The sequence below is a fragment of the Eublepharis macularius genome, chromosome 3 (assembly GCF_028583425.1).
Source record: "Eublepharis macularius isolate TG4126 chromosome 3, MPM_Emac_v1.0, whole genome shotgun sequence".
NCBI lineage: Eukaryota > Metazoa > Chordata > Lepidosauria > Squamata > Eublepharidae > Eublepharis > Eublepharis macularius.
The window spans coordinates 98,401,499-98,429,161 of NC_072792.1; the positions used below are offsets into that span (position 1 = coordinate 98,401,499).

The 27,663-nt window shown below is 42.3% G+C and overlaps 1 protein-coding gene across 1 annotated transcript in view; it reads right to left on the reverse strand.

The window, feature by feature from the left end:
- The window catches only part of LOC129326119 (trifunctional purine biosynthetic protein adenosine-3-like), a 40,559-nt gene extending 22,752 nt beyond the window's left edge, over positions 1 to 17,807 (reverse strand). The window contains exons 1-8 of the mRNA XM_054974263.1: positions 17,663 to 17,807; positions 16,206 to 16,301; positions 11,404 to 11,578; positions 8,854 to 8,965; positions 6,039 to 6,107; positions 5,142 to 5,267; positions 4,289 to 4,376; positions 3,635 to 3,720 (exon numbers count right to left, since the gene is read on the reverse strand). Of these exons, the coding sequence (XP_054830238.1) occupies positions 3,635 to 3,720; positions 4,289 to 4,376; positions 5,142 to 5,267; positions 6,039 to 6,107; positions 8,854 to 8,965; positions 11,404 to 11,578; positions 16,206 to 16,301; positions 17,663 to 17,807 (897 nt within the window). The remainder of the gene's footprint in view (positions 1 to 3,634; positions 3,721 to 4,288; positions 4,377 to 5,141; positions 5,268 to 6,038; positions 6,108 to 8,853; positions 8,966 to 11,403; positions 11,579 to 16,205; positions 16,302 to 17,662) is intronic.
- Between the last annotated feature and the right edge of the window lie 9,856 nt (positions 17,808 to 27,663).

A 27,663-nucleotide genomic window follows, 5' to 3' on the forward strand; every position in this document is an offset into this window, starting at 1 on the left:
CATTATGCCTCTTTTCTGTCGGGGGTGGTGATTGGAGTTTTTGTGTAAGTAATGATCGTTACTTACACAAAAACTCCAATCACCACCCCCGACAGAAAAGAGGCATAATGAAAACATTAGTGGATCGTGCAAGACGGATATGTGAGCCGCGCTTTCTCAATGAGGAAATTAATCATCTAAACCACGCACTTCAGGCAAATGGCTACTCCAGAAATGAAATCCGAAGAGCAATCAAACCCAGGATGAATCAAACATCCAAGGAAAAACAGTCACCTACAGGAAAAGTGTTTTTGCCATATATCAAAGGAATTACTGATCAGATGGGAAAGCTTATGGAAAAGCATAACCTTCAAGCAGTATTCAGACCAACCCGAAAAATACAACAGATGCTACGATCAGCAAAAGACAGCAGAGACCCCCTCACCTCTGCAGGAGTATACCGTATACCCTGCAGCTGTGGACAAGTTTACATCGGGACCACAAAGCGTAGCATCCAGACAAGAATAAAAGAACATGAAAGACACTGCAGACTTGGACAGCCTGAAAAATCAGCAGTGGCTGAACATAGCCTAACTCAAACAGGGCACAGTATCTTATTCCAGGACACCAAAATACTGGACAACACTTCCAACTACTTTGTCAGACTGCACAGGGAAGCCATTGAAATTCACAAGCATAAGCAAAACTTCAACAGGAAAGAAGAAACCTTAAGAATGAACAGAGCATGGGCTCCAGTTCTGAAAAACACCAGGCCAACAAAACACTCCACACCCGACAATAGCCCTGCAGAGAAGATTAGCACATCAAGCACCAATCCATATGCAAAAGAACCTCCTCAGGATTCAGTGAAGCCTCCCGCCATTAGCATTCCACACCCTGGAAAACTCTTACAGAATGACTCAGCTCAACCCCACCCCTCCTGAGTAGATACAAATGACCTACATCTTTTCCACACTGTGACACTGAGAGATCTCTGTCTTTTGGTGCTACACCTCTGAAGATGCCAGCCACAGCTGCTGGCGAAACGTCAGGAACTACAATGCCAAGACCACGGCAATACAGCCCGGAAAACCCCCAACAACCAAGAATGGTTTCCAATTGGCAAAGGTGTCAAACAAGGATGCATATTATCTCCCTATCTCTATGCAGAGTATATCATAGAGTTCAAACTCTATGCAGAGTATATCATAAGGAAAGATGGATTCGATCTAGAAGAAGGTGAAGTGAAAATTGGTGGAAGAAACATTGACAATTTGAGATGCAGGAGAAATGTTTTCTCGGTTTGGCAAAAATATAAAAAATATCTAGAAGAGAAAAGGCCCTTGTGGATTGTTCCGGCAGAGGTGATAAAACCACATACAGAGTACCAAGGAAAAGACTGGATAACTTATAAGGAACTATTGTTGATAGAAAGAGACACTATTAAAATGAAGAAAGAAGAAGACTTATCTTTTAAATATAGATGGTTACAACATCGGCAAATTAAAGACTTATTTGAAGTAGACAGAAGAAAAGTAGGTTTCAGAAGTAGAAACTCAGAGTTAGAGGAACTTTTGCTTGGAGAAGGAATAAAGATAATTTCTAAGTTTTATAAGTTGTTATTGAAATGGTATACAGAAGATGAAGTGGTAAAGACACAAATGGTGAAATGGGCATTAAATTTTAATAAAGAGATTACAATGGAGGCATGGGAGCACTTGTGGAAAAATACTATGAAAATATCTACTTGTGTAAATTTAAAAGAGAATGGATATAAGATGATGTATAGATGGTATTTAACACCGAAAAAATTAGCAAATATGAGTAATGCTATGTCAAACAAGTGTTGGAAATGTAAACAACATGAAGGCTCTTTTTATCATATGTGGTGGACTTGTGATAAGGCTAAACAATTCTGGTCTAAGATATATGCGGAAATGTTGATAATTATAAAAGGTAATTTGCCGAAAAACCCTGAGCTGTTTTTGTTAGGACTTAGCATGGAAAAATTAATGTAATGGACAGGACATTATTATATTACATGATGGTGGCAGCAAGACTATTATATGCGCAGTATTGGAAGCAAGCGGAGACTCCAGAGATGGAAGATTGGATACAAAAACTGTTGTACATGGTGGAGATGGACAAGTTGACTAGAAAATTGAAAGACTAAAATTCAAATGAATTTTTAAAAGACTGGGAGAAATTTAAAGAATATCTGGAAAATAAGTGGGATGTGAAGGGACAGTTATGGCCTATGGATAATTACTGATGTCTATATGATAGTGGGATTAAAGTTTAGGTAGGAACTTTACCTTTAAGAAACGGGAATATTAGAAATATTAGAACAGATAAAATATGAGGAGAACTAAAAAGGTTTTAGTGCTGTTGGGGGTCAAGAGAGAAAGGGGGAGGGAAGGTGGGGAATATATGGTTTAATTAATTAATATACGGTATAAAAGTTGTAGAGTGTTATAGGGAACTGATGTATGTATTAGATATATGTGTGTATTAACCTACCCAATAAAATTCTTTATTAAAAAAAAGAGAGATGCAGATGACAACAAGTTACTGGCAGAAAATAGTGAAGACTTGAAATGGCTATTGATGAAAGTTAAAGGAGAAAGCACCAAAGCAAGATTACAGCTGAACATTCAGAAAACAAAAGTAATAATGACTACTGACTGAGGAATTATACAGTTTTAAAGTTGACAATGAGGAAACTGAAATTGTTCAAGATTTTCTATTCCATGGTTCAATCATCAACCAACAGGGAGACTGCAATGAAGAAATCAGAAGAAGATTGAGACTTGGAAGAGCAGCTGTGAGGGAGTTAGATAAGATCCTTAAAGATAAAGATATCTTTAAGGATCAAGATAATCCAGACTATGGTATTCACCATTACAATGTATGGATGTGAAAGTCGGACAGTGAGGAAAGCTGACAGGAAGAAAATTGATTCATTTGAAATGTGGTGCTGGAAGAGATCCTTGCAGATACCATGGATGACCAAAAAGACCAATACGTGGGTTCCAGATCAAATCAAGCCTGAATTCTCCCTAGAAGCTAAAAAGACAAAACTTAAGCTTTTGTACTTTGGTTACATCATGAAAAGACACAATTCTCTGAACAGTCAATAATGCTAGGAAAAGTAGAAGGCAGTAGGAAAAGAGGAAGACCTAAAACAAGATGGCTTGACTCAATAAAAGAATCCACATCCTCCAGTTTGCAGAATCTGAGCAAGTTTGTTAATGATAGGATGTTTAGAGATCTTTCATTCATAGGGTCACCATAGGTTGGAGGCGACTTGACAGCACATAACACACACACTCCCAATCCAACACTTAAACCACTATGTCATTGTCAGTGAATAATATGTAGTCCTATCAATGCCACTGCCTCCCATTATACAACACTCCCCTACATAAACTCCACTGTATAACACAGTTATTTTGTACCTAGTGACAGTGGCTGTTATGAATGTAGTGCAAACAGCTGACTCATTAGCTCTCCCTCCTGGGTGAGCTAATGATGCCACAGTGCACTGCTACATTGTAATACTGTATCACAACCACAGAAATAAATTATATCTAGTGCAAAATACTTATTTGCTGAAACAGTGGTTCATAGCAGTGATTCATAGAATTTGTCTTACCTGGCACTGAGGATCACCAAAATGACTGTTAAAGCTTAAGACTTTCACACTATCTTTGGTAAGAATTAAATCTATTTGTAGTATGCCTGGATGGAAAAAAGAAGAATCACAGAATGATGCAAGCTAATTAAACAAACAATGGATTTAGACTGGAATAATTCAGCATAGAATTGTGCTCTTAACTGTACAATCAATGACAACACTTTCCTGGGAGTAAGCAGCACCACTGAATAAAATGGGACTTAATTCTGAGTGGACTCCTTTAAGACTGCTCTCTATGGAAGCAATCCTAATCAGGTCTAAGATGTAACTCTCATATTATTCAGTAGTGCTTACTCCCAGGAAAGTCTCTTTAGAATTGCAGCATAAATGTCTTAAACCACATACAACTAGACTACTACACTAAGGTGAAGTGCTACATGACAGATTGGTAGATTGGATGAGAGATCAAGTTTTCCATACATAAAATGGATTGTCATCTCTATGATTGTAATAATTCTGTTGCATAAAGGATACAAGAATAAAAGCTTTCAATATTCTGAACATCTAATACAAAATTCTTAAAGCAATCCAGAAATAGCGGGAAAGTGTTACATGTAAATGTAGCACAAAATAACTCCAAAGGAACATCATTAATCAATGTGCATGTTTTACCTGCATAAGATATGCCTTCTTGCTTCATACTATTAAGAATATGTTGAAGAAGAGTGCCTTTAATTTTTTCTAGAAGAACTTCAGAAATCTAATGAACAGAAAACAAACGTATTGAAAATCGATGTATTGTCGAAGGCTTTCACGGCCGGAGAACGATGGTTGTTGGGGGTTTTCCGGGCTGTATTGCCGTGGTCTTGGCATTGTAGTTCCTGACGTTTCGCCAGCAGCTGTGGCTGGCATCTTCAGAGGTGTAGCACCAAAAGACGCTTTTGGTGCTACACCTCTGAAGATGCCAGCCACAGCTGCTGGCGAAACGTCAGGAACTACAATGCCAAGACCACGGCAATACAGCCCGGAAAACCCCCAACAACCATCGTATTGAAAATCCTCCATGAAAGGCTTCTGATCAAAGTAAAATCAACTTATACTGATATATTAAAAATTACTGCTCATAATTATACTTATTGAGGTAGCATAAGTTATTTATTAGAATGTGGATCATTCTATGGATTTTAAACATGAAGCAATGATATGATTGGATCTTTAATTTGGATAAGGAAACAAAACCATCTAATTATACCTGCATGCCTGGTGAAAACCTTTAAGGCATGAAACGAACTAACTTGGGTTTAATGATTTTGATAGGACTTAAATTCCTATAAATGCTCTACAATGATAAGAGGAATATATTTTTATGCTCCACTGTTTCGTTGCACTGCACTGTGGTAGGGAGAAACCACTGCCGCAGCACTATGGAAGGGTTGCTAGGGAAAACCGAATGTAGTAGTACTTTAAAAAAACAAGACTGAGCTTTTCCACAAGAAATCCTTTTTTGAAACAAACCTCATTTTACCTGCGATACGGGACCATAAGCTCCCATTCCTATGGTGCTTGGACCCTGGTCTCCATCTAGCAGTTGCTTCTGGACCTGGATTGGTGGCATGGTAGCAAAAGCGACTCCATCCACAAAACATAAGCACTGTGAGGAAATGCAAGAAATAGATAGACAATCCACAATGCACAAATATACTCATTTCAATCAGCAATTTGCATAGCTGCCAACTGTAACTGCAGTTTGATCGACAAGAATTAGCTGGTGATGCTTTTCACAGCAGAGAGATGAACATTATCACCAGCTAATAGTTGTAGATAAGGCGGCTAATAAAGGCACATCTGCAAGCGGTCATTGAAAGTTGGCAGCCTAACTTTACCCTCTCATTGGTGCCTCTCACTGGCACTTTGGATCTATTTTTAAAGGTTCAGATCCAGAGGAGTTAGCCGTGTTAGTCTGTAGTTGCAAAATAGTAAAGAGTCCTGTAGCACCTTTAAAACTAACCAAGTTTATTGTAGCATAAGCTTTTGAGAACCACAGCTCTGTTTGTCAGATCTGACAAACAGAGCTGTGGTCAGATCTGACAAAGAGAGCTGTGGTTCTCAAAAGCTTATACTACGATAAACATGGTTAGTGCTACAGGACTCTACTATTTTTAAAGGTTGGTTGTTTTCATCAAAACAATGCCTGATGTTTCCTCCTGTAAGCAGCAGTCATCAATTCACTGAGTTTTATAGTACCCCTGGACTTATTTGCTAAGTGAGAAACCAGTGTAAATTACAATTAATAAATTACTATTGATCACTGATATTGTACCCAACATCATACTAAGCACAAAAAACAACTTTTAAAAACAGGAAATTAACAATCCAAATGAATGACAATAATTCTGATCATATTATTTAATGAAAAACATACAGAAAACTCTTCTCCTGTAAGACGTTCTTCAATGATGGCTGTCTCTCTGGTGTCTCCAAAAATGTTGCCCTGTGTTATAAATATGATACGCAGTAGTCAGATCTTCTTTCTTTTAATTTGCCCTTATTAATGAAAAAAGTTGCCTTTAGATAATTCCTAAATATAAATAACTACTGTTTTTCCTTCACAGATAAATCTTCATGAAATCCAGATTTTCTTCAAGAGCTGTGAGCTCAACTTTTAGAACATTTTTATTAGATATTATTTGCAGGTTTTATCACATAAAAGTATTTTGTATATATCAGAATGTTTCTATGGGATCTTAGACCTATAAAGCAATGGAAAAAAGCAGGCAAAAAAGCAGGCAGCTTGGCAGCATTCTGGAGATATGAATGGGAAAGAGATGACCTCAACTGCTTGACTATTATTCATTTCAGCTGATGTCCCGTTATGAAATTCAGCACAATGTGTTGAATTGTACATGGTACATTGACCATGGTATCCTTCTGAATCACCTCTTGACCCTTGGGCTAAGAGGAATAGCGTTAAGCTGGGTCGAATCCTATCTGGGTGTCTGGACTTAGAAGGTGGTAATGGGAGACCTGTTCTACTCCAGGGCCATTGACCTATGGAGCCCCACAGCACTCAATATTATCCTCCATGTCATTTAATATTTACAGGAAGCCACTGGGAGAGGTCATCAAGAGGTCTGGGCTGTAGTGTCACCAACCTTCAGAAGATACCCAGCTCTACACCTTTCTTTTCCATCTAATTCCAAGGATGCTGTTGATGTTCTGAACTGGTGCTTGGAGTCAATAACAGGCTGGATGAGGGTGAACAAGCTGAAGCTTAATTCTGACAAGATGGAGGTTCTCTGGGTTAGTTGAAAGACAGACCAGCAACGTGAGATCTCTCCTGACTTAGATGGGGTTACACATTCCTTGAAAAGTCAGGGTCACAGCTTAGGAGTACTGCTTGACTGGACTATTGTAATATGCTCTATGGAGGGCTACCCTTGATGGTTCAGAAGCTGCAGCTAGTACAGAATGCTGCAGCTAGATTGCTGGTCGGGGCCAGCTATCAGGAACGTGTGATGACTTCAATATTACAACTACTACATTGGCTACCAATCCACTCTTGAGCCTAGTTCAAGCTTTTAGTTTTATCCTATAAAGCTCTACATGGCTTGGGACCAGACTATCTGAAGGACTGTCTTCTCCTATACCTTCCTGGGAGTTAAGATCACAGAGAGAGGCCTTCCTGACTGTCCCACCAATCAAAGAAGCTTGGGTATGTAGGAAAAAGCCTTTTAATGGCAGTCCCATGTTTGTGGAACGATCTCCCCACAGAGAGATTGTACCTGGTCCCCTCACTTTCTAACTGTAGGATTCAGCTGAAGACTATTTTATTTAGGATAGCTTTTTAGATGTATTTTAAACTTTTTTTAACTTCTGTTTTTAATTGTTTTGGTTGTTTATATTTTAATTATTTGTTTTATATTTTATAAATGTTGTTTTGGTTATTTATATTTTATACTGTAAGCTGCCTTACAGAATAAAGTGGAAAGGTGCCTAATAAATATTTTAAATAAATAAATCCTACTATATAAAAGGTTAAGTGTATTCAAGACAACTCACTTCCTACCCTGGTGTGCCACTAGAGGACGCTGCTGTGGAGGGAAGACCAGATGAGGCAGCCCAGACCTCCAGAGACCGTGCCATAGTGGTAATTCCATGCGGGGATCAGGAGTGGAGAAGGTGGCGATGCATGCGCTCTGCCTTCACCCAGCTGGGATCAGGAGTGGAGCAGGAAGCAATGCCCACCCCTGCCTTCACCCAGCTGGGATCAGGAGCAGAGCAGGTGGCAATGCCTGCCCTCTGTCTTCACCCAGGTGGCAATGCCTGCCCCCCATCTTGACCCAGCTGGGATCAGGAGTGGAGCAGGTGGCAATGCACCAGTTGGACTATTTTGTAGCTCATTTGCCGTTTGATGCTTATTGCTAACTATATATACATGTTCATTGTTTTGTATATTGATTGGATGTATATATTGATTTGCACTGATTGGTTCACTATGCATTCGCACTTTATGATTGCATTATAAATCACCATTAGTGTTTATAATTGATCATTTTGGAATTTCATTTTCGATCAATATTGCCTTCCCTTTGTGTGTTTGTTACAGTGTCTGTTTTGGGTAAAGGCGCCCCTGTTCTTTTTGATTTGGATCAGGAACAAAGCAGGTGGCAGTGCCCGCTCCCCCCTTCACCCAGCCAAGATCAGGAGCAGAGCAATGCCTGCACCCTGCCCGCACCCCGCAATGCCCACACCCTGCCTTCATCCAGGTGGGGTCAGGAGCAGAGAGGGGAAAATGCCCACCTGCCCTTGACCCAGCTGGGATCAGGAAGGGAGTAGGTAGAAATGTCTGCCCTCCCTTCACCCACTCGGGATCAGTGACAGAGGAGGAGGGAATGCCCTCCTGCCCACCCTCTCCTTTCTAGAGCTCATTGTATTTTTTTTCTCACAACAGGCTTTCTTGCTAGTGAATGAATAAAAGCCAACAGATGGCCTTTGTGAAATTTGTGAGGAAGGGGATAGGTGGAATGGATAGATCAAAAACCTGTATATACAACAAAATTCAAGGTAATTCACAAATGACAGTGGTCATGGTTTTGCTTTGATTTACAGAAGGCTTAAAAATAATATAAGAGAAATTAGCATCTAGCACACAATAGATTTAACACAGAAAATATATAATAATGGTTGGTCCTAATGCAAAGACCTTACTAATACATCACTGTTGTTTTGGAATTCACCTGAAGAATCTCTTGCACTGCCTTGCAGGATTCCTCTATACTGGATGCAAGAATTGCTTCTTTTTGAGGACCAAGACCACTAGATTTTACCACCAATGCAGGAAAATCTGCACTTCAAATGAAGACAGTACTTTAGAGGAAAGTGGTATCACATTGCATCGTAAAAGGTTTAAAATATGATAAAGGCAAATGGTTATATTAACACAACTAACATCATCCTCAAATGTTCTTATTTTATTTTATTTTACTTCATTTATATCCCGCTTTTCCTCCCAATGGGAAAGCAGCTTGCATTGTCCTCCTCTCCTCCATTTTATCTTCACAACTCTGTGAGGTACGTTAGGCTGAGAGTATCTGTCTAGGGTTGTTAGCCTCCAGGTGGGGCCTAGAGTTCTCCTGCAATTACAACTCAACTCCAGACTACACAGATCAGATTCCCTGGAGAAAATGATGGCTTTGGAGAACTCTACAGCATTATATCCCACTGAGGTCCATTCCCTTCCCAAACTGCTGTCCTCAGGCACCACCCACAAATCTCCAGGAATTTCCCAAACTGGAATTAGAAACCTTGTCTATGACTGGCTCAAGGTTACCCATCAAGCTTCCATGGCAGAGTGCAGATTTGAACCTGGTTATCCCAGATCCAAGTCTAGCTACTATGCCATGCTAGCTTACCAGACAAATAGCTGTGGTTCTGATCTGCATTATTTACCTGTCTGTCTCAATGGAGGGACCCACAATTTAATTTAAAAGGTCTTCATGATGAACCCCCATGCCCACCCATCCTTCCCTGAAGGCTCACATTACATGACAGACAGCCTCTTTTCAAAGCATGCATAGCGAGCCATGTATGCCCCATTGAGGCATGTCTTGTGTTTTAAAACAATATTGCTAAAACAAAACCCTTATCAAGTACACTTTAAAGTACATTTCAAGGAAATATTTGTAATGTCTGTACATGGCCTACTGGGTTTCAGGTTTCAGAGGGTGGCTGATTCTAGAAGGCTACAACTCAAAAGACTTCTAATTTGTTGTTTAAATAGCCTGCTCCTGGACTATTTTAATTACTTTTAAAAATTATTATTGATTTTATGGTTTTTTGACTTTTAATGTATTTTTTTAATGTTGTTAGCTGCTCTGAGCCCATCTGTGGGGAGGGTGGGGTATAAATCAAAATCAATCAATCAATAAATAGGGTTCCCAACTGGAGTAGAATAGTATGCCCTTTTAACAGAGGCTTAATCTGTGGAAAGGGACAATTAAAGCTTTCCATGGCATGAAAATAAATAATTATCTCCTAGTAAAAAACATTCCATTAAACTTCTACTCAAACGACTAGACATTTACCCCAGTCCTGTTGGCAACTCTGCTTCTAATCAATCTCATCCCTTGACTGGAAGGGACTTTGCACCAAAGGCTGCAAGAAACTTCTTTACTGGTTAATAACTTCTAGCCAGAAAGCTAGCTGAGCCAGGTTGGGAAAGGACACGAAAGAACTTTTAGAAATGCTCATATAAATAGAAAAAAATCAGCATCACTCCAAATCAGAACTTTTCAGTACTCAGTTGAAAACCACAATTGACAGTTATTGGGTATGTATCCAGGGTAGTGTGAGTTGACAACTCCAGACTGGGAAATTCCTAGAGATTTGGGGGTGGAGCTGGCAAGGGCAGAAGGGATGGAGCTCAGCAGGGATGTGATGCCACAGAATCCACCTTCCAAAGCAGCCATTTGCTCCAGGGGACCAGATCTCTGTACTCTGGAGATCTGTTTTAATTCTGGGAGAACTCCAGGCACCATCTGAAGACTGGCCACCCTACACTATATTGGAAAAAAGTGAAAACCATTCTATGTTATATTTGAGCACCTATTTTGACTGTACTAGGACTGTAAGTCACTGATACAGCTCAGCCAATTAGAGTTCCTAGGGTTGACCAGTCAGCTTGCTTTCTAGCTTATGCTCTGAAGTAATCTGAAATGTAGGTGACAAGTGGGTGGTGGCAGTTCTTTGAGTTCTTGCCATTCAAACAAGAGGAAGCCAAGTCTGTCCCCTTCCCCTGAAGTACAGAGTCCTGCCCATCATTTCTAGAAAACTGTGAGGGTTCCGTTTTTACGTTAGCTGGATGAGTATGAGAAAGACTCACCACCCTCTTCCATTACAAAGCTCTCGCAAACACTTGGTGTACTCTCAGACACCCCCAGAGGTCCCTGGACCCCAATTTGACAACTGCTGATCTACAACATTTTTTATCTTGCCCTTTCCCACATTGAGCTTAGGACAATGTATACAATTTTCTCCTCCTCCTTAATGTTACTTGATTAACAGACCATAAAGTTTCACAGTATTAGTACAGGAAAAGGCAGGTATGCAAAAACTCTACTTGAAATAGATTTTAACAAGTTACTATTCACGTTATGTACCACCTTATAGCAATTTTAAGATGAGCATTGTTTTTTTGGCCAACAGTTCATGATTTATCCAGCTTGTGGAATTGCACACAATCATCAAATGAGTTAAACAGCAGACTAACTGAGAAAAACAACATTTACCTGGTAATAAAAGTGCAAGCTTCTTGGGGATTGGTAAATGCTTTCCATCTTGCTGTTGGGATTCCATAATGATCAAGAAAGGTTTTAGCAAAGCTTCTGTTTGTTCCCAGTTGAGCTGCCTTGGCTGTCGGCCCAAAACATTTAATTCCTGCAGCTTTCAAACCATCAACAATTCCTAGTAATGAAATACTGACAAGGCTCAGTCAAAACTTCTTAGATTGCCTTTAAAAGGAAAGGCTTAAGAGCTTGGGCCTTTTTTTACTTTAGAAAAAGAAAGACAAGTAACAGGAGAGAATAGAAGGGGTAAACAGAATACTATCCCCCAAAACACAAACTTGGGAATCCTCTGATTAAATTGATTGGCAGTAGGTTTAGGACAATCAAAAGTAACATAACATAATAATAATAACATTCGATTTATATACCGCCCTTTAGGACAACTTAACATCCACTCAGAGTGGTTTTACAAAGTATGTTATTATTATTCCCACAATAATCACACTGTGAGGTGGGTGGGGCTGAGAGAACTCCTAGAAGCTGTGACTGACCCAAGGTCACCCAGCTGGCTTCAAGTGGAGAACTGGGGAATCTCTCCAGATTAGAGTCCCACGCTCTTAACCACTACACCGAACTGGCTCTTGATTGTGTTTCTTGATTCAATTCAGGTAGAGATAATGACAGCTTTTCAGAAAGTGATACAAGAGCAGCATTGTTGCATTACTGTGCAGACTCATGATCGTGGTGAACAGGTTTTGCAGGATTTTATAGTCTCCAGACCTTGTAAAATCTGTGAAACAAAGAAAACCTACATATGCTATAGAAAAAGATATATATGATACCACACCATTTTCAGTTCTTTCAAAAAAATTGCCAGTCCCTAGCTTTATAATTACCTAATGGAATTTGTACACAATCCACCTCTGTTAGTTTCTTCCCATGAAAACCTAGCCAGGGGTCACCATAAATCAGCTGTGACTTGAGGGCACGCTCCACCACCTCCAGATGTTTTATAGCCACTAGCATGTATGGCCTTTAAACAGCACTAGACTAATAGGGAATAAGTCTATCCATGGTTAGTAGCCATGACCACTTAAGAATGAAGTTCCAAGGTAGGATGTCTTCAATTACCAGATCCTATGGACAAACTGTGATAACTATTTCCATTATGTTCTGCCTGTGAACTTCCCAGGATCTTTCTGAGTGATGCTCAACTCAGACCCAACAAGATAATTTTTAGGGTAGATTTTGAAATATCATTTTTTTCACCCATTAGAGATCCACAGGCAAATGCTCACACTTGGGAGTGATAATTTCTGATTCTGTACAGCTTGTTCCCTGGGGGATATCATCTGAAAGTAGCTTGCCCAGAGCTCCAGAACAGCAGACAACATGTTGATGCCAGGTTCAAGGAACTTGGCGGTTTGAACTAGGCCTGCCATCTGTTTTGTACTTCAAAGAACTCTTCTGTTAAAATTCGACCATCCCGGCCAGTGGCAACAGCCACTCAGGCCGGTAGCTGCTCTTTGCCTCCTTGGAAGGAGGAAGGCAGAAGGCGTGCCCTGCATATGGGGCTTAGCTCAGGGGGCGGAGTTTGGAGCCTTAGCAGGCTTCTCTGCCCCTGTCGCTAGCTGCAATACAACGAAGAATTCAGGATGTGTGTCGTCCTTAACCCTTTGTTGCCATGGGACCAGGTGTACCAGCAGCTATGGTTACAACTTATATCCCTGGCAAAGTCCAACATTGGGGTTCGATCAGACAGTGGGCATATAGTGCAGAGAACCTCTACAGCAATTGCTGGCTCCTGCGCCCCGCGGGGCAGTCGGTTCAGTCCCGGCTGCTTTGCTTTGAGTTTACCTCACAGAGGGTATGCAGCCGAAAAAACTGCAGATTTGGCCATGAATGCCCAATCTGCAGGGGTCCACACCCCTTTACTGCCTGCAAACAACAGAAGTTATTTGCTAAGAGAGGGGGCGGCCACACTGGGTAGCAGGGTCCTGGAAAAGGGCCCCAGCCCAATAAAAGTGAGGGTACTTGAGGCCATATTGGATGACTCCCCTAGGTGGGGTGATGCCCAGTTTGTGTTACAAGGTTTCCTGTTTGGTTTTCAGATCCCATTTCAGGGTCCCAGAAGTGCCTTCATGTCACCCAACTTACGTTCAGTGGTTGGCATGGAGAATGTTGTTAGGGCCAAGATAGCCAAGGAATGTGCTGAGGGTAGGGTTTGGGTCCCTTTCCCTTCCCCTCCAGTTCCTCCCTTGAGGATTTCCCCCTTGGGGGTGGTGCCTAAGAAGGCGGCTGGTAAATTTCGGCTGATTCACCATTTGTCTTATCTGTTGGTGGTTCTGTTAATGATGCAATACCTGAGCACTTGTGCTCGGTGCGCTATATGTCCTTTGCCTAAAGTGTCAAAGTGGTAAGGCGTTGTGGCTGGAGAGCGGAGATGGCAAAATGCGACATTAAGTCAGCATTTCGCCTTCTCCCAGTCCACCCAGAAGACTTTGAACTTCTGGAGTTTGCCTTTGAGGGTCAATTTTATATGGACAGGGCCCTCCCAATAGGGTGTTCTATCTCATGTGTAGTTTTTGAGCGTTTTAGTATGTTCTTGGAATGGGCTTTGCGTTGTAGGCAGTGTTGCCGTGACACCGTCCACTATTTAGATGATTTCCTCCTGGTGGGGCCTCCACAGTCTGGGCAACGTGCTCGTCTTTTAGACGGATGAGCTGGGGGTCCCCATTGCACACAAAAAAATGGAGGGCCCAGCGACGGTTCGGACGCTTCTAGGTATAAAATTGGACACAGTGCAGCAAACCTCCAGGCTGCCAGCTGAAAAGCTCCAAGACTTGCGGGCACGCCTGAAGACTGAGCTGCAACAGGTGTTAGGCCACCTTAATTTTGCATGCAGGGTGGTGGCACATGGTAGAACTTTTTTAAGGCGTCTGTGTGATGCAATGGGGACCTTTAGGCTCCCCTGGCATAGGATGCACATTTCTGCAGGTATGAGGGAGAACCTTGTGGTTTGGCACCAGTTCTTGGGTGGCTTTAATGGGGTCTCCTTTTGGAGGCAGGAACTGTTGTTGGAGGGGGAACTACAGATTTCCTCTGATGCATCTGGTTCCATACGATTTGGAGTTTATTTCAGGGGGCATTGGTGTGCTGCTTGGTGGCCCGACGATTGGCCTGACTTTCCTTGAATTTTTCCCAATCCTAGTGGCAGTTTACTTGTGGGGGAGGGATCTGGCTAACCACTCAGTGCACTTTTGGTGCAATAATATGGCTGTGGTTCAGGTAGTGAACTCCTTCTCTTCTAAATCGCCCAGGGTCATGAAGCTGGTCTGGGCTTTTAACATTGAGGTGCTTGCACCTTAACATATTGTTTTTGGTCAGGTACATCCCTGGAGTAAACAATGAGGTAGCAGATGCCCTGTCTCATCTGCAGATGGACCGGTTTCAGCAGCTTGCCCCTGAGGCTGATTTGGTGCCAGCCCTGGTGTCCCAGGAGCTGTGGAGGATTGGGAATCTGAAGCCTTTAGGGCCATTCAGTTAGCCCTTGCCCCTAGTACCAGGAGGGTGTACAACCGGGCTGTGCAGCAGTTTGCAGGTTTCAGGCTGGAGGTAGGTCTCCGCCAATTATGGCCTATCCCCACTGAGCATTTTATGCATTTCTGTGTGGCCCAGAAAGGTAAGGGGCATGGGGTCATGTACATTAGGAGCCAACTGGCTGCTTTAGCTTTTGCCTCCAAGGCCCAGGGCCTAGGTGACGCCACTGGGGACTTCTGCATTCGGAAGATGCTGGAGGGTTGGTCTCGGGAGTCGGCTACACCCAGGGATGTGAGACATCCCATTTCTCCAGGCATTCTTCAGGGTTTGAAAGCAATGTAGTCCACGGTTTGTAATTCACATTTTGAGGAGCTGTTGTTCAATGCTGCTTCTCTGATTGCGTTTTTTGGCACTGTCAGAGTTAGCGAGCTTGTTCCTCAGTCCCTTAGGGATGACTCCGGCTGAGCCCTTATGGCAACGGATGTTAAATTTAAAGGGGAACAGGTGATCTTGAGAATACGGCGCTCCAAAACAGACCAGCAGCATAATGGATGGATGTGGTACTTGGCTTGTGTGCCTTCACTGATTTGTGCCCTGTGGCGGCCCTACAGAAATATATCAATGCCCGGGGCAAGGCGTTCTGTTCCACCATGCTGATAGTGCCCCATTGACTAAATACCAGTTTTGGACAATCGTGGGCACGGCACTTTAAAGGGGTGAACCACTTTGCCTGGCCAGGCCGGGTCCCAGCCATACGATGGATGGCTCGCACCTGGGGCAGTGAGTGTCTCGCCCAGACAAGTCAGGGTGGGGTCCAGGAGTGACCCCAGGGCCTGACCTGTACTGCTAGTTAGGCCCTTGCCGTAGTTTATGTTTAATTGTTTAATTTTAATAAAGCGGCCCATTTTAGAACCCAAATACTGTGTCTGCCTTTCATTCCAACTGAGGTGGCAAATACCCTATAACTGCAAAATTCACCTTTTATACATTACAAGTATGGTATATTTTAATAAAATACTGGTAATGTTCTGAACTTTTTCTTATTGTCTAGCAATGTGTTTATCATTTTGAAGCTCTTTAGATGTTAGCCCTATCATCAAACTGCTCCATCCCCTTTTGCTTAATATTCAGTCCAGTGTCCTCTAAGAAGGGTTCCTTACTTTGTGCTGTGACACATCTGCCACTCTATTGACTTTCTGTGTTTCAACTAAAATCAAGTCCTTAATCCCCCCCCCCACCTAACAACTTATGTGTTCTCATCTTACCAGCTGCAAGTAGAGCTTCTGGTCCAGCAATCACAAGTCCAATGTTATGATCTTTACAGAACTGGGCAAGGATAGTAGGATTGCTAATTAAAACAGCTGAAATAGATAGTACAGGTTAATAATTAACACCATATCCCTAGACATCCAGACAGGAATATTGTACAGAGTTTGGAGAGAGTAAGGCCTATGTCTTTTGTCCCACCCTTGGTGTATCACCATCAAGATATTCCCAGAACATCACGAGGCTGGACCACAGGGAAGATCCTCACTTCCCAGAATGCCAAGAAATTCCAGCGGCTGTGCTGCTTGGGTTGGTTCTGTTTGAATCAGAGAGCACTGGATACTTACAGCATTTTTGTAATATTTGCTTTATTTACAAATATACAGAGTAAAGGTGCAGGCGAAGAATCACTCGTACATGGCAGTTTGATCCTACCCCACACCAAGCAGCCACAGGCAAAAAGATCCTTCACTCTAAGGTGATTCACTCAACTCATACTCTCTGTCTGCTTCCAGCTCTGACTTTAAAAAAAATCTGTTGTTTTTTAAACTATTCTCAAATCAAGAAACTCAGGGTAGCATACATAATTCTGCCGTCTTCCATTTAATCTTTACTACAATCCTGTGAGGCAGGTTCTACTGTGAATGACTTACAGGCCCAGTGTAATGCAGTACTGTGCAGTGCAGTGTAGTGGCTAGAGTGATGGACTAGGATCCAGGTGACCAAGGTTCGATTCCCTGCTCTGCCACAGAAGCTTGCTTGGTGACTTTGAGCCTAACCTACCTCTCAGCCTAACCTACTTCACAGGGTTTGTTGGGAGGTAAAAATGGAGGAGCCACTTTGGGTCCCCATTGGGGAGAAAGGCTGGGTATAAATGAACGAACAAACAAAACAAATTCCTCCAGTAAGTAAATATATGGTATGGTTGAATGGAGATTTGGACCCTCTTGATATTCTACCATTACACCACATTGGGGGGCATGATAAAATAATAAAGAGTTGGATTATTACTGATAAAACAAATAATTTATGGAAGAGATGTAAAATGACATTGTGAAAACTCTTGACCCGCACACAACTCTGGAGAATGTAACAATCTCTTAATAGTATTAGAAACTATACCTTTTTCTGTATTTTTAAATTTCACTTTTAAAAACCCTCACCCTTAATAACTTTTAATTGGCTGAGGGAAAAATATAATTCCTTTGTGGGCTACATTTGGCTTGGGCACTGTAAGTTGATCACCCTTGATCTGCAGAACTTGAAATGCACTGCAAACTGAATGAGGGCGAATGTTTTATTATACAGAGTTTTGTATTACTGCATGCACCTTCTGGTTAGTTAGTTCACATTAAAAATATTCTCAAACATCACAGAAACATGTTTCACAATGTGTATTTTTTAAAATTATATATGTTTAATATAACACTAATTTCTTTAGGAGTAATCTTTTTACCTGAATTAGAGATTTTGCCACTGTTAGCTGTTCCGGCATTTCCTGGAGCAACTAGTACCTGTTTTACATGTGGCGAATGTGCTAATTTCCACGCCAGAGCATGTTCTCTGCCTCCACTTCCAAGCACAAGCACTCTATCAGCCATCTAGGTATATGAAACCAGAGATATCTTGTCTTAATTACAGGAACATCTCAATCCTGAACACTGTTGCTTGGAAGTAAGTCTGATATTTTGTATAATGATTGGGAACCATGTTTCTAGGTTAAGGTTATGATGGTTCCCTGTATTTCTCTGAACCCACTGTAAGTCTGTACCCACTAGGATTGCCAGACTCCAGATGATAGCTGGAGATCTCCCGGAATGATAACTGATCTCCAGGCAACAAAGATCAGTTCCCCTGGAGAAAATGGCTGCTTTGAAGGGTGAACTCTATGGAATGATACCCCACTGAGGCCCCTCCCCTCCCCAAACCCCACCCTCTTCAGGCTCCACCCCCAAAATCTCCAGGAATTTCCCAACCTGGACCTGGCAAACCCGCCCCTACCCATTTGGACTGTATAGATACACTGTTGTAGTCCCTGTTGTTCATAGTCCCTGGAGAATTTTAATTGTTTAGGTTGCTCCTGGCCAATCAATAATCCTCCTGTTGAATGTACTTCATGCATAGCTTTACAGGAAACATCCTCACCTGCCTTTCTCAGGTCTGATTGGTAGAACTGGCAGTGGGTTCAGGGAGAAAATCACCCCAAAAGTTTTTCAAAACCAAAAGTACAACTTGTAAAAATGTTTTGTTCTGTACACACATAAATGGGCTAATAGGGAAAACAACAACAACAAAGTGAAACTACAGAACACAAGAACAAATGGAAACCTCATTTTGCTTCTAGCCCTTTTCTAGCCCAGGCATTAGATTTCTGGTGCACTGACCCTGAGTGCCAGAAGAGCACACTAAGCATAATCAATCATCTCAGTTTGCGCAATCACCATTTCATCTGAAAAGGGCAACATGTATATTTTGTAAATTTAGTATATGCATACTGAGGCAGAAAAATAGGATTATTCAGTAGTGCACACTGAAGCGGGAAAAATGTGCTTTATCCTTTACAGAGAAATCCAACCCCATGCTGAAAGAGAGACAAAATGAAGAAGAGATTTTCTTGCTTGTGACTGCCACTTAACTCTTCTTTAGTCACATCAGGAAACAAAAAATAAAATCATTTTTAAAAACAAACAAGTGTGTGCGTGATTCCACCAGTTCACTTATTGAATAACTGAATACTGAATAATTAAATAACCGTCCAACATTTGAAGTACTATACATCAGAAGTCAAAAAACAGATTAGAAAGCATGCACATTCCCCTAACTTCCTGCTACTCAGGTGTTTTGAACTGTCTTCAAACCAATGTGAGTAGATACAGTGCCTAACAAAGATATAGCTGGGATTATTTATACTCTTCTCTGTCCTCCTGACCTAAAATAGGAGCCATATACACACATTATTTACCACATTATATAGCCATGCCTGATTCTCTGAAAGGAGGGGAAAGGATGAAGAAGGGCAGAGGCCGATATCAAAAGGACTTGCAAGAGTATGGGGAGAATCCTGCTGAATCAGACCAAGTTCCCATCTAGTTCAACATCTTTTTCCAGCTGTGGCCAGCCAAATGCCTCTGGAGAGTTTATAAATCTTGTCATGAATGTATTTTCCTCGACTGCATATCCCCAGCAACTGCTATGAGATATACTACCACCAAAAACAGAGATTTTATTTCACCGTCATGACTAACAGCCATTGGTAGAGGAATTCATCTTAATCCTTGAAAGAACAGAGTGGTTTATGGTCAGACTAGGATTTAGGATCTGGGTTTGAATTTAGGATCTGGGTTTGAATCCCCACTCTGCCATGGAAGCTGCCTTATACTGAACTATTGGTCATTCAAGATCAGTAATGTTTACTCAAACTGGCAGTGACTCTCCAGGGACTCAAGTAGAGATATTTCATATCACCTACTACTGATCCTTAAAAAAAAAAAAACTGGAGATACCGGAGTTTGAACTTGCATGCTACGCAGATGCTTTACCACTGAACCACAATCCCCCTAGTCACACATTCTCAGCCTAATCTATCTCACAGGGTTGTTGTAAGTATAAAATGTAGGATAGTAGAATTATGTAAACTGATTTGACTCCCAACTGTGGAGAAATGTGGGGTATAAATGAAGGAAATAAAATCAAGTTTAAAATGGCAGTCGCGCATACTGAGATTATTATGCACAGTGAGGTCACGTGGGCAAGGGTTAATTAAGGCTCTATATACCGAATCATTAATTTCGCCAGTGGCCAGCGCTTCATTTAAAACAACCCTAATCAAGTGCTCAATGTGAGCGGTGGGATCCTGTGGTGTTATGATGTAACTCGACTGATAAGCTAACTGGCGCTCAACCTCTTTAACATAAACAGAATTACAATCCCCCCACCCTTGTCCGCAGGCTTAATGGTAATTGTAGGGTCCTGGTCCAATGCCTGTAAAGTTGCCCGGTCATCTCTAGATAGGATATGCCAATGTTAGTATCATTTACTCTCCAGCACTCCAATGTCTCTCACTACCACCCGTTCAAATGCCTCAATCATTGGCACCACTGTTGGGGGAATGAATGCGGAGTGGCTCTTTAAACCCCTGATATGAGAAGAGTCAGGTTTGTCTGAAAAAAAATGTTTTAATTTGATTAAACGGACCAGTTTAAAGAGATCAATGCTCATTGAAAGGAGTCATAAAGCGGGGTGGGAACAAAATTCAGTAAACGCATCTCAGTTGGATTTAAAGGGCGCGTTGACAGATTGAAAACTAGGTTTTCTTCCTCCCCCTGCGGTAAGGAGATTTTCCTAAAAAAGAGGTTTATTTAATTGTCTGTCGATGCAACCTACTATATGTGGGCAGCACGACGTGGGCCCTCAAAACATGTGTGATGGAACATATCTCACGTATTAGGAATCGAGTGGCGGATGCTCCTTTAGTGGACCACTATGCATTGCAAACTCACAGGGAGGATGATTTTCGCCTCACTGTTTTATTTTCAGCCAGGGACTTACCAGAACGCAACCGCAGGAGAATTTTGCTGCAAAAGGAATCCATGTGGATTCATAAATTACAGTCTTTGGAGCCCAACGGTTTGAATCATGAAATCAATTTATCTTGTTTTATATAATTTGTTTACATACTACTGATCATTTGTGATTTGATGGTTATGTCTTTAAATTGTGCTCAAGGGTGGAGCTGAGGATGTCTCAGCCGCTCTGCTTTTGACTGCTTGACTGTGTTAACTGTATTTGGGAGACATTAGCTCCGTTACTTGTGAGTATGTGGGCAGAATGTGTTATTTTGTATGTTTTGTAACATGTATTAGAGTATTTACCTTTGTGCTTTTTAACAGTGATTATAACTGCCCCGGAGGAGGTCCTGCAGATGAAACAACAAGTAGCACTGCCGGCCCCGTTTGTCGGGTGGAGCCTGGACCGCCTGGCTGGCATTTTGAAAAATTCTTATCTTCTAGTGAGACTGACTGGGTTAAGGAAAAGGACTTCCTGGTTAGCCCACAGACGGCATCCCTTTGGAGTTTCCCTTTGAGACTTGTTCTACACGGCCATCATTTCCTTCATTTCTTCAGTGGACATTCACAACTTTAAATTTATAAATAGCGGTTTGAGGCTGTAGTGATATTGTTTATTTGTCTTCAATGTTTGATTAATTGCTTTGACTCCTTTTTCACTGTGTCAGTGTGTTTATGCTGATTTCTTGTTTTTTTTGTTTGTTTGTTTGTTTTCCTTCACATGTACCTTTGTACCAGTTGTGCTTGTCTTTCCTTGTGAAGGTGCCTCCCTAATTTTTGTTCCCACTTACCTAACCAGCAAGGGGGCGTGCACCTTCCGTGTGCACTCCCCCGTGGTGCTGCGCACTCCTGTGTGCAGCAGCTGCCGGGATCAGGCCCGTTTTGGCCCAGATCAGGGCCACTGTGGAGTGCGGGAGTGCTCCTGTACTCCGCAGTGCCTGAAAACAGACCTGTTTTGGCCAAAATCGGGCTCATTTTGGGCCCATTTTGCTGCAGATTTGGCCCATTTTGAGGCGCTGCGGAGCGCAGGAGTGCTCCTGCGCTCCACAGCGCCTCGAAACGGGCCCAATCCGTGGCAAAAAAGGTCTGTTTCAGGTGCTGTGGAGAGTGCAGGAGCGCTCCTATGCTCCGCAGCACCTCAAAATGGGCCTGTTTCGGCACGGATCGGGCCTGTTTTGAGCCCCTGCAGAGCCTAGGTCTGCTCCCAGAAGCCACGCAATGACGTCACTCCTGAAGTGATGTCATCACGCTTGTGGGGGCGCTCACATGCACTTTGTGCACGCGCACCCCCCTCTCCCCCAAGGTAAGTGCCAGGCCCCTATCCCCTGCCTGGAGGTTGAGGGGGCTTGGCAGCCCTATTTGTAACGCATCTTACGTAAGCATTAAAATCTATTTATTGTCTTTCAAACAAATAATATCACAATTGGAAATATAATGTTCAAAAATGCAAAAATCAAGCAAAGAAACTGACGGGCGTGTTGTATTAGAAGAACACTGTAAATAATTATACCACTATTATTCCCTGCAGCTGTAATTTGGACTTCTTTCATTATCATAACATCTTCTATGGTGTAATCCTAAAAACACTTTCCTAGAAGCAAGCCCCATTAAATAGCAGACTTTCTTAGGATTGCATTGTTAGGGATCTTCTTTTTCACATCATCTGAGAACAAGCTATCATAAATGTCAACAATAAATATTCTCTAGACATGACCTTTAACAACTATGCTGTTGACATTATATAGTCCTCTCCTATGAAATACACAATTAAAGAACCATGAAAGATGCCAGCTTTTCTAGCTAAGTGACATAACTATCTACAAAAACAAGGTTGTTATCTTGAATTTTCTGAATAATGTATATGGATTAGGCTTTTGTATACAATATTCTGGGAAAACAGCAAAAATGACTGAGGTCAGGATTGTAGCAAATACAGTATAATGCTGGATCATAGCTATGGAAATAATATTTGTTTTGAAATTAGTAATGTGATTCTCTCTATGGGAGTATACTAGATAGAAAAGTTGAGGGGAACAGGATAGGAACGAGTCTCTCCCTATCTTTCCAGGAAAATATTGGGAGTCAAAATAACCACTTGCCTCTCCATAAACTACAAAGTCTGCCAGAAGTGAGCGAGGTTGGACAGCAGAGTACAAAATCGTGAGTCCTCAGCTAGCCAGGATTGGCAGTGGGACTGAAAACAAAGTAGCCCACATGTTCCCTTTGAGCCTGAGGGGTGGGGAGGAATTGGCCCCCATGTGTAAATCCTCTGAGCACAACCCCCCTCCAAAGGTGCAGATGTGACTATGACTTTCCAGTTTAAGAGAACTTAGAAGACAAAATCGGTGCGTGGGCCTATCTTACTGCAGGGCTCAGTTCCTCCTGCCCCCAAGTAGGATCGCGTGCATGCGCGTGCGTGTACACACACACACACGCAAACCATTAAACATTTTTCATGGTCCCCACTTATACAGTCCTATACTTGACACATTAATACAGAAAGGTAAAGTGACAGCCTTCAATCTGAACAGATAGTTTTAAAGTGAATACAATCTCTCTCTTGTGAACTGTCTGGTTTGTTTTATTGTTCTTTAGGATTTGACTCTTCAGAAAGAGGCACAAGAAATGCATTCCCTGTCCAGTCTATACATGATGGCTGCAGACCTGCATTTTTAAATGTGTTTGAACCATTCATATGTAAACCAGGAACTGGAGGATGCAAGTTAAAGGGCCATGGGGGCACATACAAGATTTCCTGTGCTTTCCTTATTTATCTGTAGACATGAGCACGAACCAAAATACAAATCAAATTTCATGATGAATCAAGCCAATTCGTGTTTTATGAAACGTGTTTCATGGAGCTGTAGTTTTCACGAAATTCACGACTTTTGGGGCTGATTCGTTTGATTCGTGAATTATTCATGATGCCAGGCAGGCTGGCGCCAATCCATTGATTCCCTAGGCAACATAGGCCTGGAATGTCTGCAAACCTTTTGTTGCCATTGGAAACCCCAATCTTAGCCCACATAACCTTGATAGGCAGCTCTCCCTGCCAACTGGAGAGCTTCCATTCTGCCCTATACAGCAATGAGCAGGGGAGTTAATCCCATAGGCAAGTGAGGAGATGGGCTTTCTGTGGCCATGGGAACACCAATCTCATCCCTCCAAACCCTGTTAGGCAGGTCTGTCTGCCAACCAGAGACCTCTCGTTCTGCTGTGCTATGCTATGCTATGTGAGCATTTCTTATATAAGGCACAGCTCTCTACCTCGTGCTTTTCATTTACAGTAGACAGAGGGAGAGGGAGGGCCAGTTGCTGAGATTTGGAGTGAGAGAGTGGAATTGGGAGCTTTTGGCTGGACTTGCTGCTGCTTTAAAAGACACTGAAAAGCCTCTTTCTTATTTTCAGGTCTTGGCCTTGCTGGGAAGGTCGTCGGGTGAGGGTGCCTTCTTTCCTCCACCCCACCCAACCCCAGTCTCAGGGCATTGCCTGCCTCTGGGGCCTAGCTTGACTGAGGCCTACTTTTTTTTCTTTAATTTTCTTTGCTTATATTCTTATTTAGAGCATTTGTTCTTGCTGGCTTGTTGGGTGAGGGGTGGTGATGGAGGAGAGCCTGCTAAAGTCTCCCTACAAGTTTGGAATCTCTGGGTATGAAGTGCCCTGGGTTCTGATAACAACAACAACATTCAATTTATATACCACCCTTCAGGACAACTTAACTCCCACTCAGAGCAGTTTACAAAGTATATAATTATTGTCCCCACAACAAAACACCTTGTGAAGTGGGTGGGGCTGAGAGAGCTCCAGAGAGCCGGGACTAGCCCAAGGTCACCCAGCTGGCTTCAAGTGGAGGAGTGGGGAGTAGCAGTCATAGATGGTCCCATTACAGTTGAGATGAATAATGAAACTAATGAATTGTTTTGCGAAACGGGACAATTTCGTGAAAGTTCATGATTTGTGGAATGCGATGAAACACAAAATGCTCATTTCTTTTTTCCCATTTCGTGCCCATCTCTACTTATCTGTCATTTTTATGCTGAGGAAAGATTTTCAATTCTGTGACCTGCTCCCTCTTCATGAACCAGTGAAAAAATGTAGCTGTGCCACTCTGCCCAGCCCACTTCCTCACTAGGCCCAAATCGTCATTTATTCCCCTCAACACATAATTCAGCCTTTAAAAGCAGTCATAGATGGCCCCATTACAGTTGAGACAAGCAATACTGGTGAAGATTTAACACCCTCCCCCACACTGCTTTAATTAGAACTAACAGCTGGACTGCTCTACCCTGGGAGGTACAAACAAACAAACAAACAAACAAACAAACAAACAAACAAACAAACAAACACACACACACACACACACACACACACACACACAAACAAACAAACAAACAAGGTATTTACATTTGCCTTTCCCCCAATACTGGAATTAAAAGCAACATGGGGGAGAGTTAGTCTCCCCCTTTCTCCTGCACCACAGGCTTCATCCCCTAGTGCTCCCACAGTGCTGCTTTTAGAAATTATATTACAAATTGGTAGATCTGATTACAGATCCCCAACATAATTCATAGTTTGTATCTCTGCTTCCGGACAAGCTGGTATCTGCAGCTACCTTTTAAAAAGCACGCTTACCAATGCCCTCCTGAGAATCGGTGGGCTCAGACTTACCTGGGCCCGGGGTTGCTGCCGTCGCTTGGGAGGGCGGCGCGCGGTGGCTGCCGGGCTGCGGGGCTCGTCGGGCTGCCCCGGCGAGCCCCGGCCAATCGATTCAAACCTCGGCCGCCCAATCAGGGCGGCCGGGGGGTTGGCCCGAAGGGAGGGGCTGGGCAACGGACGGCAGGCTCGCAGTCTTCCCTCTGGTCCGGCCCCTCCCTATTTAGCCCCGCGGCTGCATCGGCTCCTCTACAGTCGCCGGCGGAGTCCGATCACCCACCCACCTCTCCCATTAGGTTGTTTCATTTATTCTCTCGTCACAACGATGTAGGCGGTGGGCATCGGGGCAGATCTCGTTCGGGGGGGCCAGGGCCTGCGCGCCCAGGCCCTCTAAGGGGATTCCCATAAGGGATCTTGGGGGTGAGCTAGGGAAGGGCCTGCCCAGCTCGGGGGCGGCCAGGAGAGCTCACTCCCAGGTGGCAGGGGAGGCCACTCAGGGGTGCACACCCAAGTGACTCCCCCCATATGCCACTCCTTGGGTCCCCCCCTCAGCATGGCTGAGGGGGGTGGGTTCCGGCTGGCAGGCGGGCCAGCCGATGCGCTTTGGGATCTGCCCCTCATGCTGCGCCAATGCTCCTATTGTTATGTTAATAAAGTTGTGGCCTGTTTTACCCCAACTCTGGTGTGGTCTTGGTCATTCTGTGCGCCGCCCTCCTCACTCTCAGCATAGGCGGCAACAAAACATTACATAATGTAATGTTGCTCTAATACCTCTAAATATATTACATGCATTTTATTGCTCATTTTGGGTCTGTAACACAGTTGCATTTAGAATGTTCTTCCTATTCCCCTACTCTACTTTGATTACTGTTTCCTCAGAATATTCAAAGCAGTTATATTAGTCTTCACCCTTTGAGACTCTCCCAAAATTGCATTAAACATTATAGGAACAAGATTCAGGTCCAGGAGCACTTTAAAGAACAATTAGATTTTCAGGGTATGAGCTTTCGAGAGTCAGAGCTCCCTTATTCTGATCTGACAAAGGGAGCCCTGACTCTCGAAAATGCAAACCTTGGAGATCTAGTTGATCTTTAAGGTGCTACTGGACCTGAATCTTGTTCTTCTACTGCAGACCAACACTGCTACCAACCTGAAACTAAATTAAATATTATGACAGAATATCTTCACAGTATCTCTGAGAACACCCGTTTTTCAATGGAAATCAACCTAAAATAAGTTCAATATAAATTTTTGTAGTGGTCTTTCTCATGCTGTTTCTCATGCTCTGAATGTTTGTCAGAAAAGCAGTATATAAATTTTTAAAATGAATACATAAATATAAAAATTGACCACTATTTCCACTATATCTCAATTTTTCACGCTTTATTTAATGCAATATTTGACACTACAGCTAATGCACATTTAGAGATTAGTGCATTATAAACTTGTCCTCCAAACCCTCTTAGAAAAAAGAGCAGCTACTTCATCTTAGTATCTTTTTTTTAAAAAAAAGTCCTAAATATGATAATCAGTTTAAAACATCACTTACCAATTATTTGCAGGCTATTTTCAAATGTATAGAAGTCAGACTTTCTCTTTCTTCTAACTTGTAATCAGCAATGCTACAAAGAAATTGTTCAATTGATACCAGATTAAATTACATGAACAACTGATGAGGAAAAAATGTTCTGTTGTTAGGAGAATGCTTCAGTCACTGACATAATCCATTGGCTATAATTCTGTCTTCTGACCAATCACTGAAGAGGATAATGCAGCACATTTGCATTAATTGCAATATATGATATGGCTCAAATAATTTTCTCACAGAGCCAGAGAAAGATACAAGGAATTAACAAAAACATATTTGTAAAAATTAGACATTAGATGAGATCAAAACTTACCAGGGGTGCAATCAAAAATTAATAAGGATATCCATACACTATCAATGTTGCAAGATACAGTCCCCATGTCAGACAGATGATATTGTGCTATCCAAATAGGTACAGCTGGGAGTTATATAGAAATATAGCAATTTATTTCACAAATATTTGATAGTGTAGAAATAGGCATTGATTACTACAGGCATTTCTAAGCTTATTTCTGAGTATATTGAGCTAGGATCCTGATTATTTGTTCCTACCTGGGTTTTTTTGTATAACACATGAATGAGACGACTGTGGAGAAATATGGCTAATCCTTGCACAGATATGCTGCAGAGATTTGGCAATTCACAAGGTAT